At 38.2% G+C, this 18,867-nt stretch overlaps 1 protein-coding gene across 3 annotated transcripts in view; it reads left to right on the forward strand.

Annotated features, from left to right (window-relative positions):
• The first annotated feature begins 2,560 nt into the window (after positions 1 to 2,560).
• LOC132623739 (protein EI24 homolog) overlaps positions 2,561 to 18,867 on the forward strand; it is a 39,786-nt gene continuing 23,479 nt past the window's right edge. Inside the window, exons 1-4 of one of the 3 annotated variants that reach the window (XM_060338543.1) lie at positions 2,561 to 2,840; positions 2,926 to 2,991; positions 14,620 to 14,770; positions 15,460 to 15,512. In XM_060338543.1, coding sequence (XP_060194526.1) covers positions 14,670 to 14,770; positions 15,460 to 15,512 — 154 coding nt within the window. In that variant the 5' untranslated portion in view covers positions 2,561 to 2,840; positions 2,926 to 2,991; positions 14,620 to 14,669. The remainder of the gene's footprint in view (positions 2,841 to 2,925; positions 2,992 to 14,619; positions 14,771 to 15,459; positions 15,513 to 18,867) is intronic. The other 2 variants (XM_060338542.1, XM_060338541.1) reach the window with 2 other exon arrangements.

Below are 18,867 nucleotides of genomic sequence, written 5' to 3' on the forward strand. Positions count from 1 at the left end.
CTAAAGGATGAGGAGCCGATTGCTATGGCTTTATACAAGGAGATATTAGTTTTGGAAATATTCTAGCCCTCCATCATGCTTTGGAAGACCTTAATTTCGGAGGAAAAGAAGAAGCATATTGGGAAGTGTTGGAAAATCAAAAGTTGTATCGTGATTACTCATGTCCCACCTACCCGGACATGCCAGAGTGGAACAGCCTAGAGAAGCATTTACCAGGAAGTGTGAATTGGGGGATACCCTGATGCTGCAGAAGCTTTATGAAGGAATGGACATTTGACAGCGATGAACAAAGTGAACAATGCGAAATTTGGGGCTTGGACTACGACGCTCTTGGATGGGAGGGAGGGAATTGTTCACTTGACAGTGAAGATGAGACGGATGGTGGCGGGGATGAAGATGACGATGCCAACGATGAGGAGGATGAATACGATAACATTGGCGTCATTCCGGACAACAACAAAAATTAAATTATTTATATTTTTCTATTAAGATTAAATCTTGATTAGTGAGTAATTAAATGCTAATTTTGGAACCCCATCAAATAAATTGAGAAAGGAGAAATAATTACTTCTACCAATAAAATAAAATGTTTATGAGACAAATGATATATATTGTTATCTAGATACTACCTATCTTATTAAATTTTTCATAAATTTCGCCGGATTGGAATGATTTATCATGTCAAAACTTTATAAATAGAAATAACAGGTAGTAGAAAATTGAACCTACAAAACCTTTTAGGATTACCAAACTAAAAATTAGTCACATTAAAATACTAACCTTTTGGAATTTTTGGTTAAAAAAGGTGTCATTTAGGCACCGAACTCGTAAAAATATATAATACATGAGTATATTTGAAGCTTTTCCCTTCTATAATTAAATTTTAATTAACCTCTCATTGTTTTCTACAATAGCGCATGCTCATGTCTTATTTTTTATCACGTTAACCCACTCTTTTGCTATATACCTAAGCCAAAAAATAGATGCATGTCCACTCTGATGTTGTGTGGTAACAAAAGAATATTTCTTTTTCCATTCACCGCTAGAATAAAGAAATGAAGCTAGGCATTAATAACATTGAATATACTGCAAAATTTTCAAATAGTACGCCAAGGACTAACAAGCTACTCATAAAGTTGTGACATAAAATAAACAGAAATATACTTTGATTTCAATACCGCCTGTAGGTAACTAGGCGGATTGGATGAATAGTTCAAACCGAATAAAAATCCTAATTCAAATCCACAACATAGAACAAACAATTACTACTATCTCAAACTATTTTTCCAAATAAAAATCAAATCTTTGTGCAAATATAACCTCTAATCATAAAAAATAATCATGAACTACAAAACCAGTTAAGATAATTTTCAAAAGAACAGGTTCAAGACATATGGCTCTATCATATATCATCTAACATAACAAAATAATATTATATATGTGAAAAATAAAAAATAATTTGGGTTAGAGAAAATACCTCAAGATATATTTGTTTTCTGATGAAGAAAACACTTCAAAGAGATTCGGAGTATCAAATTTTTGAAAAAAAAAAAAGGGTTTAGGATGATTATTTGGGCTGGGCAACATGAAGATGTGGATGGAGGCGGAGGAAGATGAAGTTAAATGAAAGATTTAGGGCAAAATGTGCATAGGCGCATGATATAAATAGAGCCGATGAAAATTTTAAAAAAATTACTAAAAAGATTTTTTTACAAATCGTGTACTTCTACCCGATTTGCTAGTAGTTAAAAAAAAATTGATTTGCAAATCGTGTAGGTTCGCGACTTGCAGCCAATTTTTTTTTTTAAATTTAAAATGGAGATGGAACAGACGTGGCCCTACTAAAATTTAACCCCCTGTTTGGATGGTGTTTTCCATGATTCATTAATGTATGGTTTTCTATGAAACTATGTTTGTTTCCATTGTTCTTAAAATTATGTGGTATGGTGTTATAAACCCGTGGTTCACTCCAGGGTTATATAACCATTAAAAGTCTCAATTTTTGTAACCACGAATTTGGTGATTTTTCTGTGGTTAGGTATTTCATTTCTCCATTATACCCACCCTCCACCATCTACCATCCACCCCACCCTACCACTCACCTCACCCCACCTCTGCCCCACCCTACCACTCACCCCACCCCAACTACCCCACTCTTCTGCCACCCATCCCCACCACCCCAACCATCACCCACTACCCCTCACCATCGCCTAACCCCACCCCACAACAACTCACCCTCACCCTCATCCCACAACCACCCACCCCTCCACCACCCCACCCACTAACCCTCACCACCACCTAAACCCACCCCCAGAACCACTCACCCCCACTCTACTACCCACTAACCCCACCCTCATCTCACAGTCACCCACCTCATACCACCCACCCCACTCACTATCTATTTATTTTTTAAAGTTCTTTTTTATTTTTTATCTGAATTTTATTAATATATATAAATTAATTTCTAATTAAAAGTTAATAATATTTTAGTAAACTTACAAAGTTATACTGTACCATAAATAATATAGTACATCCAAATATTAGGTTCATGAGTGCAAGTAAATCGCGTAAGGCTAGAGGATAAACTCATTTTGATTTACAGTGAGCCAAAGACCCCCTTTTGGAATTTTTAGTTGAAAAAGCTGAGGCGCCGGACTCGTCAGCTTGTCTACTTTCCTGTCAAGGAAAATAACAACTTTGGTGTCGTCGATCAGTTCTCTTGTGTTGATGGAAAGCATGGGCCAATTGGTGAGAAGCAAGTCAAAGCAAGCGTTGCTCTTGTGGCTTGACGGCGTAAGAGAGGCTTGCTGTCTCCACCGTGTCATCATCTACTCTCTCAGGTTCCCTTCTAAAATACTCTTCATCATATTATTATTCCTTTTTCGCCCCAATTCAATTCATGCAGAAATTTTGCTTATTTTGAAGGTCAAAACAGCTTGCCATCCGTACGGGTCAGTGTTTTCTGTTGAATGGATTCATCTTCTTAGGAAGGTTCTCTCTCTCTCTCTCTCTCTATTGTCTCTTTTATACTCCTTCTGTTTCGATTTGTTTGTCTTATTTTGACCTCCCGCGGACTTTAAGAAAGTAAATAATTTTTTTGAATCTTGCTGTCTTAAACTAAATATATGTAGAAATACTACAATGTCCTTTAATTTTGTGGTTTTAGACTTGCAATGTGAAAAGTTGGTATTAAAGAGTTTCCATAAAAGGAAAAAAGGCATTCTTTTGAAACACTAAAAAGGAAAGTAAGCAAATAATTTGAAACGGAGGAAGTATTTATAATCTATTGTACTCCTGTTTTGGGTTGGGGAAGCGGTTATTAATGAAATAATTGCATGATTTTCCCTTCAAATGGGTTGGTCTTTAATCTTTGCCCTTCAAAATCGAACTAGAACTTATGCTGTAGGCATAAGTTCTTAAAGCGCGCGGGGCATAACTTGTGGTATATTAAGATGCAAAAATATAAGCTTATGCCCCGCGAAAAAGTTGATTGCATTGATGGGCAAATAATAAAGACCAACACAAAATAGGGGCAAAAGTGCAAATGACCCGTTATTAATTGAATGATAGGTTTCTAATGGTCTAATGGTCTATGAATAAGAAGTGAAGACCAAGGGAGACCATGATTCATATTGATATAGACGAAGGGTGATTTGTTCGTGACTATCTAGAACTTGGTGTGGTGGGTTGTTAGGTACTCAGTGGAATCGTCACGACACCATTATTATTGAAAAAAAAGAAGAAGATGGGTTTCCAGCTACATTGTGCACCATGAGATAAATATATAAAGATTTTGTGCAAGTCTAAAGAGCTACACTATTTATTAAAAGTATTAGGCATGAACTTAATATGTGAGTTTTAGTAAATACATTAAAAGTAGTCTGCTACCTGGGTTTATATTAAAATGAAGTGGACCTGAATGGACGCAGGCTATTTCAATAGCCGAGTCAATCTAATTTGGGGTTGAAATGTATGCTGCTGATTTACTGAAGTATGACGTTGGCTAACATGCTAATACTGAACAAAATACTTTTAAGGTTTCAGTTTAGAAAAGTTGTGTGCTTGCAATGTACAAACGGTAAGGGGAGAAATCAAAAGGGGCAAGAACATTGACCAACCCTTTTGAATTGACAGATTTATCACATTGTGGGAATGGAACGAAGCCTTCAGAACAATAAAACAAACAGCCCTAACAATATAAAAAAACAATAAACAAACAGCCCTGCTCAAAGCTTTATCAGATCCGAGGCCCATCTTGCTGGAATGTGATTTGTGAGACAACCAAATCATATTTCATCAAATTTAAAAATATGTTGTTGCAAGTAGATGGTTTTATTGATAAAGTAGAACAGTGGTGAGAGATTTCTAATGTAAATGGCAGTCTTGACTATATGTTAATGCAGAAGCTCAAACTTTTAAAAAGGGATATCAAGGTTTGGAATAAGGGGATAATTGGTAGAATTGAAAAAATAAAGGATTATGTTTGGTGCTTTCTTCGAACTATAAATATTGCTTTAATACTACCTTTGTGCTGAATTAATAGTATATCGTTACGTTTCTAAAAACAAGAAAGGAGGAAATTTTGAGGAATATTTTAATTGACAGTAATGCTGAAAATAGGCCACTAGCACAACATGAGAAACATGAGAAATTTAAACTTTCCTTTGAGCTTCATGAATTGGCCAAAGCAGAAGAAACATTGTGGATACAAAATTCTACATGCTTTTGGTTGAAAGAAGTGGACAATGACATGAAGTTCTTTCAAAGAATGGCCGGCGCTCCCAAAAGAAACAGCCACATCAGCAAATTAATGGTGAAAGTGGAAATTATAGAAGACGAGAACAACATAGAAAATGCAATTCCTACCTTCAATCAGCTGTTATACACAAAAAGTGAACCATGGAGACCAACTGCCAATCTGGAGGAGGGACTGGTTAGTAACTTGGTATCACTGAAGAGGAAAGGACTGGTTGGAGACACCGTTTGAAGGTGATCAATTCCGGTGCCCAGCCATAGCCTCCGGTCTGAACGGCTTACAATGTCATTTTTCTCTAAATTGTGGCATATAATAAAAAGAGAGATCCTGAGAGCCCTAGACCACTTCCATCAAAGCTCAATTCCCCAGCTAGACATCTTACCTTATAAAAGAAAAAAAGAAAAAAAGAAAAGAAAAAAGAACACTTCCATCAGTGCTGCCAGATGATTAAAAGCACTAATGCTTCTTTTACAATGTTGCCAAAGAAGAAAGGGCAACCGAAGTAAAATATTTCAGGCCTATAAGTCTAATTGGAAGTTTATATAAGATCTTAACTAAGGTACTTGCCGAAGGGAGGAAGACAACAATAAATAAATTGGCTTCCGGTTACCAAAATGCCTTAGTTCATGGAAGACAAATCACAAATTCTGCTTTCATAGCAAATGAAATCTTGGATTCAAGACTGTAAACGGGAAAAAGAGTGATATGTAAGCTGGATATTAGAAAGACATTTGGCCATCTTAGCTGGTCATTTCTAGGGAGAAATCTTTTGAGATTATAGATTCCGGCGACGGGTGGTTTCTTCTGATTGAAAGGGGGAAAAGATTCTCTTCAAAAGTCAAAATAGAAGAAGAAAACTTCCGACGAGTGTGTGAGGCTCTCAGACAAGCCTCCAAACGACCAGGAATTTTTTACAGAAAATGGGGATGGAAATCTCAAGCCTACTATTACAGGGTTTTTGCAAACTTTAATAGCTATGGTCGTTTCATACGCATTGAGTCATGAATGGGGGATAGGATGAATGCAGTCATCATTCCAGAAATTGTGCATAATGCTGGATAGGGAGATATCGCAGAAAAAATTATCAAATTCTTGGGGAAGCAAACTTCTTTCAGATTCAAGCACACCAATACACACCAGCTAAACACCTATGTTGATACAGCAAAACTTCCTCATTGGTCGGAGATTTCAAAACCCACTGCACCTCTTACAAGGGAAAACAACATAGTGACAGAAGATGAAAGTCACCAGTTCCTTTCAAGATGCTTGGTCAAAACCTTCAATGATCCTTTCAACTTCAGTCCAAACAACGAGGTGATTCAAAAATGGTTTTTGAATAGGTGGAAAATCTGTGCCGGCATGAAAGTAATTCCTATGGCCCACAACCAATTTCTTTTTGAACTGCCTTCGAGACAGGAAGCTATGAGAGTTCATGCCGGAGATTAGTTCTGGAATGGTCGTCACTTATCACTGGAGTGGTGGTCTCCGGTCACCAGCATAGAATTAGCAACTCCAAGGTCAGGTCAAAAGTGGATCAAGGCTTTTGGAATCCCAATTAATGCGTGGAGGTTTGATACATTCAAATCTATCAGGGATATTTGCGGAGGATTTGTTGACATCGATGAAGACACTAAGAATCGAAGTCACTATTCTTGGGCCAAAATCGGTATTAAAAACTCCATGATGGAGCCCCCAGATAAGCTAGATCTTGATGTTGAAAATTGGAGATTTGAAATCTTGATTTTGAAGGATGTAGCTGCTACGCCAAAGCCGATTCGAGAAACAGGGGTCAGAGCAAGGCTTAAAGTTCAGAGTTCCAGTACCCCGGAGATTGATTTGGGGAAAGAAGCCGATGGTAGGGTCTACTCGAAGCACGTGCGTGGACACCTAGACAAAAAACCCTTTCATTCATATTTAAAGTATCGGGTCCTCTACCTAACCGTATCAACAAGTGGGCTTTTAATCAGAATGGGCCCAATGGGGCAAGCGGCTTTAGAAATTACAAAGAAGATAAAATGGGCCATTCAAATTTCACTCATTATTACAACAGAAATCCAAAAAGAAAGGCCTATTCTAGAGGAAAGTTAAAGGCTCAGAAGTGGCGTCCAAATGGGAATATTCACGAACGGAGTATGCTCGAAGATACAACCTCCTCTCCTATTGCTTCTTTACCACAGCAGCTCCACCCCAACACCACAAGTACTGTCTCTCTCCCACATGCAGAAGTTATGGGGTCAACTTCGGAGGCTGACGATGAAGCAGAGGAGGCAGAAACATTCATTAATAATCTCAGATTTCTTTCTCAAAGGCTGGGTTGGCCAGTTTCTACTTCTTCTGCCATCGTTTGTTCTGATATGAACTCACATAGTGATTCACTTCCACTGCTTTGGCATCATGATGATCAATTGGAGACAAAAATTCAAGAGCCAAATTTAGTAGAGATTTCCAAATGGACAAAGCTGACTATGGGGAAGGCATGCAAAGCCTTTGGGATCAATTGTGAAGGATTTAAGCATGAAATCTTTGAATTAATTATGAGAATGGACAAAAACAGACAATTATAACTGCAAAGGAAAAATTCTTCTGATACACCCAACAAGAAGAGACAAGGGAAGAAGAAAGGGGAGATTGAAGTCCAAAACTTAATTTGCGGGATCAACTATGAAGGGAGCAACAAAAAAGGTAGAGGCAGGCATCACCATAGCTTTTCTAGATGAAAGTGAAGGTATTGAGCTGGAACATCAGGGGTCTTAATGAAATGGGTAAAAGTAGTACCATATCCTCTCTGGTAAAAAAATGGAAAGCAGATGTTGTATGTATTCAGGAAACCAAAATGGAAAACTTGAGCACTGACTTGATCTATCAAATTTGGGGAAACAGATGGGCAGAATGACAAGAATTGAAAGCCAGTGGAACAAGAGGTGGCATTATTATCTTGTGGGATAAGAGAATGTGGAAATGCATTGATTTCCACCAAGGTTGCTTCTCAATTACTTGTTTTTTTGAGATCCTTCTAGAGGACTTCAGATGGGGATTTACAGGTGTATATGACCCTCACACTAACATCAAGAGGGAGGAATTCTGGAATGAACTTGGGGGAATCAGGGGTCTATGGAGTGACAACTGGGTTGTAGGGGGGGATTTCAATGTGCGTAGATATATAACCGAAAGACTAAATTGTACCAGAAGATCTAAGTCTATGAGATGCTTTTCGGAGATAATTGAAGATCTTCAACTTATAGATCTACCATTGGAAGGGGCACAATTCACATGGTCTAGAGGTGAAACTTTGCTACAAGCCTCTAGAATAGACAGACTTCTAGTCTCTTCAGAGTGGAATGAGAGTTTCAAAGTCATCAAACAAATAGTACTACCAAGAGTCATCTCAGATTACAATCCTATACTACTAGAGAATGGGGAATGGGATGCACCACCTTCTTAATTTAAATTTCAAAATATGTGGTTTCAACATGAGGGGTTCCTTGACATAATGAGAGGATGGTGGCAGAATTATTCAGTTAATGGCACCCCAGATTTTGTGCTAACTCAAAAATTGAGAAACTTGAAGAAAGATCTTTCCAAGTGGAATAAAGAGGTTTATGGCAGATTTGAAACAAGGAGATGCAAGGCACTTGAAGAACTAGCTATCTTAGAGCAAGCAACAGAAACCACGGTTCCATCTCAGCTAGAAAAACAAAAGCTTACTAGCCTGAAACTTGAGTTGGAAGTGATTGCCAAAGCTGAAGAAACCTGCTGGAGACAAAAATCAAGATGCCTTTGGTTGAAAGATGGGGACAAAAATACCAAGTATTTTCACTCTCTGGCCAACTCACATAAGAGGTTCAACTCTATTAATAAGCTCAAAATTGGCAATGTTATTACAGAGGACAAAGATTTGATCAAGGGGGAAATACTGAACTATTACCAAGAGTTATACAAAGAAACTGAAGAATGGAGGCCAACCGCCAACTTTGAGGACGTGGCTAGACTTTCTGTGGAAGACAGTAAGGGACTAGAAGTTGCCTTTGAGGAAGAAGAAGTTCATGCAGTCATTCAGTCTTTTGCACCGGATAAAGCTCCAGGGCTAGATGGCTTCACAATGGCATTCTTTCAAAAATCCTGGGAGTTCATAAAGCCAGAAATCATGGGTGCTATCAGTCACTTTCACCAACACAATTATATGGTGAGATCATGCAATGCCACATTCATCTCCTTGATCCCTAAAAAGATTGGTGCTATGGAAATGAGGGACTTCAGGCCAATAACTCTCATTGGTAGTGTTTATAAAATAGTTGCCAAACTTTTAGCAGAATGGTTGAAGAAGGTAATTGGGAAGCTGGTTTCCAGTCACCAAAATGCTTTCATCAAGGGAAGACAGATAACTGATGCAGCCTTAATTGTTAATGAAGTTTTGGATTGGAGGATTAAAATAGGAACCCCTGGGATCATGTGCAAACTTGATTTGGAGAAGGCTTTTGACAAGATCAATTGGTCTTACCTGACCTCTATTATGAAGAAAATGGGATTTGGGGTAAAATGGCTTAAATGGATCAAAATTGCATCTCTACAGTCAAATATTCAATTCTGATAAACAAAGGGCCCGTGGGTTTTTTCTCTCCACAGAAAGGAATCAGGCAAGGAGATCCACATTCACCTTTCTTGTTCATCTTGGCTATGGAAGCTCTAAGCAAGATGCTGGAAAAAGCTAGACAGCTGCAATGGATACAGGGATTTAGTGTGGGCACAAATACAGGAAACACAATGACTATCTCACATTTATTGTATGCTGATAACACACTGATATTTTGTGAAGCAGAGAAGTCTCAAATCATTTATCTGAATGTTACACTAATGCTTTTTGAAGCATTATCAGGATTGCACATCAACATGTTGAAAAGTATAATTTATCCAGTTAATGATGTTCTTAACATGGAGGAGCTGGCAGGTATTTTGGGGTGCAATATAGGATCATTTCCTAGCACTTATTTGGGCCTACCTTTGGGTACCAAATTCAAGTGTCGTGATATATGGAATGGGGTGGTGGAGAAATTTGAAAAAAGGTTATCCAAATGGCAAATTCAGTATCTCTCATTGGGTGGAAGGCTCACACTTATCAGTAGTGTTCTTGATAGTATACCAACCTATCTCATGTCCTTATTCCCCATTCCCAAAAAGGTGCTAGATAAGCTGGACAAGATCAGGAGAAATTTTCTATGGGAAGGGAATAGCAGCACACACAAATTTCATTTGGTAAAATGGGACAAAGTATTGTTCCCAAAGTGCAATGGAGGCCTAGGAGTCAAAGATTTGGCAATTCATAACAATTCCTTACTCATGAAATGGCTTTGGAGGTTTGGCTCAGATGATGATAAAAGTCTCTGGAAGAAGGTGATCATAGCTAGACATGGTAAAAAGGACAACTGGAGCTCTAACACTGTACTTTTACCTTATGGAGTTGGGCCATGGAAGTATATCAGTAAGCTGGGTTCTGAGTTTTCTCATGAAATCCACTTCAAGCCTAGTGATGGTGTTCATATTAAGTTTTGGAAGGATAGATGGCTCAACAATACATCTCTCATGGAGGAATACCCCAGCCTCTTCAACATTGCCAGAGACATGGATTCCTCAATTGCTCAAAACAGGATCAACAACAGTTGGGATGTGCATCTCAGAAGGTTTGTACAGGATTGGGAACTTGGGAGTCTGATGGAAATGTTAGCAAAGGTGGAAGCTCACTACATTGATGAAAGTGCACCAGACAAGTTGAGATAGGGAAACAAAGGCACATTCACAGTGAAAGAATGCTATAGGCAGCTATGTTCTCATAATCAACTGCCTGATATATGGCCATGGAAGCTAGTATGGAAGGACTAAACTGCCTATGAAGATTAAATGTTTCAGCTGGGTTATACTAAAGAATGCATGTCTTACTCTGGACAATCTGAATAGAAAATGCTTCCAGTTGGAGAACATATGTTATTTCTGCAAGAGCGTTAACTCTTTCTGCATTGCCCACTAGCTTATGGCCTTTGGAATATGTTCCTGTGTATTTTTCAGTTAAGCTGGGTGATGCCACAAAGTTTGAGAGAAGCCCACATGTCTTGGAGTTTATGGATAGTTGATAAGACCATCAGGAAGGTCTGGAATATGATTCCTGCTGCAATTTTTTGGTGTATTTGGACTGAGAGGAACAAGAGATGTTTTCATGATACCTCAATTCCTATTCAAGCTCTTAAAGCCAAATGCTTAGTTAATCTTTTTTGCTGGACAATGTTGTCCCCAGTATCTAATACTGAACATTTCTTAGATTTTATTAGTACTCTAACTTTAGAAGGAACCAATGTATAGGGGCCTGCAATTCTTTTGTTTTTTTGCCTATCTGTAATTACGCCCCTGTAATTATGCATCTACTTGATGCTTTTCTAATGAAACATCTACTTCATCAAAAAAAAAAAAACAATATATTAGACAAGGAAACCCTTTATTCCCTTTCCTGTTTATACTAGTTATGGAAGGACTAAATAAACTACCAGAAATGGCAGTACAAATGCAATGGATGAAGGGTTTTAGCATTGGCAACAAGAATGATTGTTTAATCAATGCTACTCACTTACTTTATACAGATGATATTTTGAATTTTTGCGAAGCAGAACATAGCCAAGTCCTATACCTAAGAGTGATCCTTCTCATATGTTGGGTCCCACATCAGTGGGCTTTAGGGTACATGGACTCCTCATATACTATTGGGGAATCCTCCACCATGAGCTAGTTTCTGGGGTAGAGTTAGGCCTAAGATCATAACATGATAGTAGAGCCAGGATCAATCCAATTCTCATTTCTGATGTTGCGCCCTCATATCAAATTGTCCACGCACCAGATGTCCAGCTCTGGGCAGGGGAAGGGGGTTATGAAGAGTTTCACATTGGCCCTTTAAGGGATGGGTGGTCTCTTTAACATGGCTTGGGCAATCCTCACCTACTCGGTTAGCTTATGGGGTTGAGTTAGGTCCAAGATCCATTTCTTTAACATGGTATCAGAGCCAGACCCAACCCAATTCATTGTTTCATCTGATGTTGGGTTGTCGATCTTATATTGTCCATGCTCTAGATGTCCAATCCTGGGCGTGTGGGGGGTGTTGAGTCCCACGTCGGTGGACTTTAGGGTACATGGACTCTTTATATGGTATCAGACAATCCTCCCCTCAGGAGTAGCTCTTAGGGTCGAGTTAGGCGCAAGATCCATAACATCATCTTTGAAGCACTATCGGTACTGCATTACTATTATATATATAAGGGACTACAAAAGGGCTTTTGTAGTCCTCACAAAACTTTCCCAAAAAATATTAAACTTTTCAATTAATTACTTTTAGGTCTTAATTTATTTTTTAAAGTCATTTTTTTTTTGTTCTTATGGCTTACTTTTTAAAAGCTATCGAACATTCTGCCTTATTTACCTATTTTCTATCTGGTATCCAGTACCCGCGTTGGAGCTCGCTTAATCCAGATTCGCGTCGCATAGGGCCCAATCGGGGGAAGCACTCCCTACCGAGGATTTTTTCATACTCAGGCTCGAACCCGAGACCCCTGATTAAGGAAGGAACAACCCCATCCGTTGCACTTTATTTTCCCTGTGCTTTCTTCTATTGATCTTATCTATTAACCTAAAAAATAGTCATTTCTTCGCTAGATATTCTTGCTTCTTGTTGCCGTTTGTTTTCTTTCTTTTCGTTTGTTGCTTATTAAGATTGTTACATGTAAGCATTTCTTTTACTTTATATTTGTATTATGAAATTTGAGAATTTGAGAAAATTCTTTTACTCATATGTAGGCATTTCTTTTACTTTATATTTATACTTTAATGAGCTCATATGTGTTTACCAAGATTAGTACAAAAATGATTTTCAGATAGTTTTAAAAATTATTAAATGATGCCATATAATGTTGAAAATAAAGACAATATTATCATCAAGATGGGGTTATTTAAAATCTCGTGTTTGGTTAACTAAAATTAATCTTTTAAACACAAAATGAGTTTGAAGTAGGGCGGAATTGAAGTGTCAGCTACCGATTTGATAGGATTCGGTAGCACTTTGGTTCAAATTCTATATTTGTCTTAAAAGTTCATTAAATATGTATAAATTAATAATTTAGAACTAAATAACTTAAAAAATTAGGATTCGAAACTCATATATTTCAAGTTATGGCTCCGCATCTAATTTGAAGTAAATAATTTCATCAAAATGTAAGTTAAGATATTAAAGGAGTGAAATGAAAGTTTTGCTTTTATATATTGAAAATATACTTATTTGAAGTCTAATTATTACCAATATAAATTATATTTCTTTAATTAAAATATTACATTTTATATCTGGAGTTGGGCCCGGGCTTAGCACTTGCCTCGTGAGACTAGTATTAGTATGGGGAAGGACATAATATATCCTGTGAATGAAGTCCTCCCGGGAGCTTGCTGAAATTTATAGTTGCAGTTGGTACATTTTCTACCACTATCTTGGCCTACCACTAGGCGTTAAATTCAAGTCTACACAGATGTGGCAGGGCAAAGTGGAGATATTTGAGCAAAGATTGGTCACCTGGCAATGACAATATTTGTCCATGGGGAGGTTGGCTTTAATAAATAGTGTGTTGGATGGCATACCAACATAGAGCCTGTTTGGATGGGCTTATGCCTATAAGCTGCAAACAGCTTATAAGTTAAAAAAAATAAGTTGGAGTAGTCTAACTTATTTTTTTTAGGCTTATAAGCTGTTTTAGATAAGTTAAGTCAAATGAGCCCAATTATTTTTTTGAGCTTATTTTAAGCATAAAATGACTTTAAGCTGGCCAGCCAAACACTCAAAAAAACTGAAAACAGCTTATAAGCAACTTATAAGCCAATCCAAACGGGCTCATAGTACATGTCCCTATTCGCCATCCCAGTCAAGGTTTTAAAGTGGATGTACAGATTTGGTCCATGTTCTACTGCCTTTTTGGGGTACAGTGGGTATTGCCCTACAGCATCAAGGAAGCCTACAAGAGTTGGGATCAAAAGGAAGTCAGGAAAACTATCCAGAAGATATGGCAGATGGTGCCAGCTTGTATTTTTTGGTGTTTACGGACAGAAAAGAACTGCAGTTGCTTTGATGGATTGTTAACACAATTACATGTACTTAAAACTAGATGCCGTTCTAGCCTTTTTTTGCTGGAGTAGGCTTCATACTGTAGATAGTTTCAACCAATTTATTTACTTTGTCATCTCCTTAGAACACATATTGGAATCACTGTACTGGAGCTGTTCTTTTTTATTATCTGTTAATTCCTGCATACTTGATGCTTTTTCAATGAAAAATAAAACTAAATCTACTTGATCGAAAAAAAAAGCAGGGATATTTGACATACTAAATGTTTATTATTAGATTTTCAACTAAATTACCAAATGAGCTTTGAAATGTTGTTTTCAAACTCAATTGTTAAAAGAGGGTTATCAAAGAATACGCAATTGTTAAAAAAACAAAAAGAAGCATTGAAGAAATCCACATAGGAGGTTCGGGCCTGTCACCTCTCTTTAAGTAACAAACAGCTTGATAGCTGGACTAGGATTATACACTGCCAAGTGGTGCCATTTGATATTATATATTTTTCCTCACATATTGTTTACATATGTACATATAATAAAAAATTTCGACAAAGTGGTTTCGGACGGCACCACATAGCTCAATGTGCATCCAACCCTGACATTTTGAGTATGCTCTGATATGAGAATGAATGGCATCATTTTTTACATCATCTTATAGTTCTATAATACTCAATTTAGGATGCCCAGTTTAGTATTTTCCTTTTGATTTATGATATATTTTCCATGTGCAGTATCTTTGTTCTGAAATCAGTTATCATCCCTGCATTGGAATGGATATTACATGGTCATTGCCCACAAATCAATTTGCAGGAGTCATGTTCATTTAGCAATATTTTGGAGTTCTATCGATTCTTACATGCTGGACTCGTACAACTTTTTTATGTGAGTATACCCTTTTCCATATGGGGCTAAGTGGTGACCTCTTCGTTAATCATATGATCAACGTGCATTCTTTTTTTATAGATCATTTTTTTGGTGAAAATGTAGTAGTCTACTTTTGTAGAGACACTAATTGAGTTTAACAGATGCTTAACTAATCCTAAGTCTGTACTTAGAGAAAAAAACATTTGTTTCTTATTGTGTTTACTGATATCTGTGCTATAAAAGTGCAGATTGGATGGATTAGATGGAAAGGGCATCCTTTACGTACTAAATTTCACTACAGAATTTAGATGCATGTGGTTTGAGTGCAAGAAAGAAACTTACTGTGTATTTTCTCAGGGAAATCTAAACATTTTAATAGCAGTGTATAAGTGATAACCAGTCCTCGGAAGGCTTTAAGCAGCTGCCGAGGTGTAAATATAGTTGGAAATAGTTTTTGTAGTGGGGAACATGCACATTTTTTGTTGTTTTATGTTTCTTTTTTTCTGTTGTGAAGATCAGATTGTGGAGATATTTGCGAAGGAAACATGCTCCATCTAGAGCATTCTGATTAGATTTATTATTAGTGTTTCCTTGATCTTTAGTTTATAGATTTTGGCTACCTAATTTATACAAAACCGTGTTTTTAATGTTGCATCTCCATTATTGTTGATTTTTGCCAAATTTGTTTGTTTCATGGTTCCTTGCAGGTTTTCTGGTTCTACCCATTGTACATATTCAGCCTTATTCTCAGCAATATCTGGTAATAGGTTCCCTTATTTTTCAGAAAAATAATATATATATATATATATATATATATATATATATAGCTTCCCATTTTGGATCAATACTACCACAATCACTTTGCATGAAATATTCAGAAAAAGTATGTTACGCTATGATTTATCATAGGCTTAATCTGCCTTCGACAGAGGCTGAGCCAGGATATTAAGTATATGGGTTATGGAGTTTACAAAAGACGGTCCACTGGGTTCTGGATAGATTATTTATACATATTAAGTGGACTTTTAACACAAATACAGGGTCTGGAGAAAAGGTATTGGGTTCTTCCAATCTCGTAAGCAAAACTGTAGATTCCAATCAATCAATTGGTCCTCAATTCAAAATACTGGAGTTAGTTATAAGAACAGTTATAAGTTTTGGAAGAGTGCGGGCAGGGCAGGTTTGGAGTGGTTGACTGGGTTGTTTAATGTTATTTTTAGGACGGCGAAGATGCCTGAGGAATGGAGGTGGAGTATGATGGTTCCTTTGTACAAGAACAAGGGTGATATCCAAAGTTGCAACATCTATAGAGGGATCAAGCTGCTAAGCCACACTATGAAAGTGTGGGAAAGGGTGGTGGAGATGAGGGTGAGAAGAGGCGTGTCTATTTCAGAGAACCAGTTCAGATTCATACCGGGGCGCTCGACTACAGAAGCCATTCACCTTGTTAGGAGACTGGTGGAGCAGTATAGGGAGAGGAGGAAGGACTTGCACATGGTTTTCATCAACCTAGAAAAAGCCTACGACAAAGTACCAAGAGAGGTTTTTTGGAGATGCTTGGAGGCTAGAGGTGTACCTGTAACGTACATTAGGGCGATCAAGGACATGTATGAGGGAGCCAAGACCAGGGAAAGGACAGTGGGAGGAGACTCGGAGCATTTCCCAGTGGAGATGGGGTTGCACCAGGGATCAGTTCTTAGCCCATTTTTATTTGCCTTAGTGATGGATTGTTTGACGTGGCAAATTCAAGGTGAGGTGCCATGGGTATCTTATTCGCGGATGATATAGTTTTGATTGACGAGACACGCAACGGAGTGAACGCTAAGCTGGAGGTTTAGAGACAAACTCTGGAGTCTAAAGAGTTCAAGTTGAGTAGGACCAAGACAAAGTACTTGGAGTGTAAGTTCAGTGACGTGACCAATGAGGCTGGCGTGGAAGTGAGGCTTGGTACCCAGGCCGTCCAAAAGAAAGAAAGTTTCAAATATCTTGGGTCTATTATACAAGGAAATGGGGATATTGATGGTGATGTCTCACATCGTATTGGTGCAGGGTGGATGAAATGGAGGCTCGCTTCAGGAGTGTTGTGTGATAAGAAGGTGCCACAAAAACTTAAAGGTAGGTTCTACAAAGTGGTTGTGAGACCGACTTTGTTGTACGGGGCAGAGTGTTGGGCAGTCAAGAACTCTCACGTCCAAAAGATGAAAGTTGCGGAAATGAGAATGTTGCGATGGATGTGTGGGACCAGGCGAGATAGGATTAGGAATGAAGATATCTGAGATAAGGTGGGAGTGGCATCAGTGGGGGACAAGATGCGGGAAGCGAGACTGAGATGGTTTGGGCATGTGAGGAGGAGAGACACAGACGCCCCAGTGCGGAGGTGTGAGAGGTTAGCTATGGATGGTTTCAGAAGAGGTAGAGATAGGCAGTGTTATCAAAGGCGCGCTTTAAGCGCGCTTAAGCCCTAAAGCGAGGCTCAAAACATGTTGAGCGCTTCGCCTCGCTTTATGTGCGCTTCAGTGTCGTCATCAAGGCTCTAAGACATACTTTTCCTTGCCAATGAGCCTCTCTTGATGAGGTGACACTGGATGATTGATATTTCACTTTATCATAATATTTTTACAATTTCTTTGTCCTTATATTTGTTATTCATGCTTATTATTATTAATCTTGGACTAAACGTATATATATTTATGTTATTGTACCATTGCGCTTTTTTTCATTAAAGCCCATGCTTTTTTTGCGCTTTGCGCTTAAAGCCCCAACTGACCTTAGAACTTTTTTGCGCTTTTCGCTTTTGATAACACTGGAGATAGGTCGAAGAAGTATTGGAGAGAGGTGCTTAGACAGCGACATGACAGGACATGTCGCAGTTCCAGCTTACCAAGGACATGACCTTAGATAGGAGGTTATGGAGGACTCAGATTAGGGTAAAAGGCTCGTAGGTAGTCGCAGTTTTGATATATAGTCTACTGCCCTTTGATTCTTGCTACTATATGTTATTTCTTGTACTTCGATTATCTTATCTATCTGTGGTAGCTACTGCTTCCTTTTCTCAGACTGCTCTATCATGACTTGTTCGCTTTCTTTAGTTTCATTTTCATTTTGCTTTGAACTGCTTGTGCTTATCCGACCTTTTCTTGTCGTGTTTTCTCTTGAGCCGAGGGTCTTCCGGAAACAGCCTCCCTATCTTCCGAGATAGGGTTAAGGTCTGCGTATACTTTACCCTCCTCAGACCCCACATTGTGGGATTTCACTGGGTATGTTGTTAGTTATAAGAATCCTCTGTATCCATCTTTTCTTTTTAAAAAAAAAAAATCAGGTATTTCATTTATAAACATGGCCACAAAACAGACCGTATACAGGGGTATACCAAAAGGTAAAGAATCTACAAAATATGATTCTCTACAAAATCCACCCATTCTTCTATACAACTAGGAACTTTATGAGTGCACCAAAAGAAAATAAGAGATCGAAGGCTACTCCTCAACTGAGTAAAACTCGACTCTACTCCCTCAAACGCTCTCCTATTTTTCTCTCTCCAAACTACCCACATCATAGCAAGAGGAACTTACGTTTCCTCCTCCTACTCCCGCTCCTTCAACAAAACATCAAATCTTCTACAGTTTTTGGCATAGCCCGAGAAGTTTCGAACCACCGAAGTATATCCCACCATAACCTCTTGGTAAAACCACAATGTAGAAGAAGATGATTCAAGTCCTCGCCCGTCTCCTTGCACATGTAACACCATCGGACACAAAGAACCTTGCGCTTCCTAAGATTTTTTTTTGAGAAGGTAACAGTTGTATGTATAGACTAAACCAGCACATAGGTTGTGCTGAAAACCATATTTACATCAGGCAAAAGAAAACAACTAATCCAACATTCTTACAAGATCCTAGAATATCTACAATGGACTCAGTATCTTCTGGATATATCTGCTTACACCAAAAACAAAAAAGTCTAATGCTGTTCAGTTTGATCTTTTGTGCTTCATTACTGGTGTCCTCAAAACACCTTGAATTTCTCTCTTTCCGAATTGTCCACCATATACAGGCTAGAACAACCCTCCATCTATCTCTGTCTGCAGCTCATAATCCTGCCTCCTCCCAGCTATA

The sequence above is a fragment of the Lycium barbarum genome, chromosome 12 (assembly GCF_019175385.1).
Source record: "Lycium barbarum isolate Lr01 chromosome 12, ASM1917538v2, whole genome shotgun sequence".
Classification (NCBI taxonomy): domain Eukaryota; kingdom Viridiplantae; phylum Streptophyta; class Magnoliopsida; order Solanales; family Solanaceae; genus Lycium; species Lycium barbarum.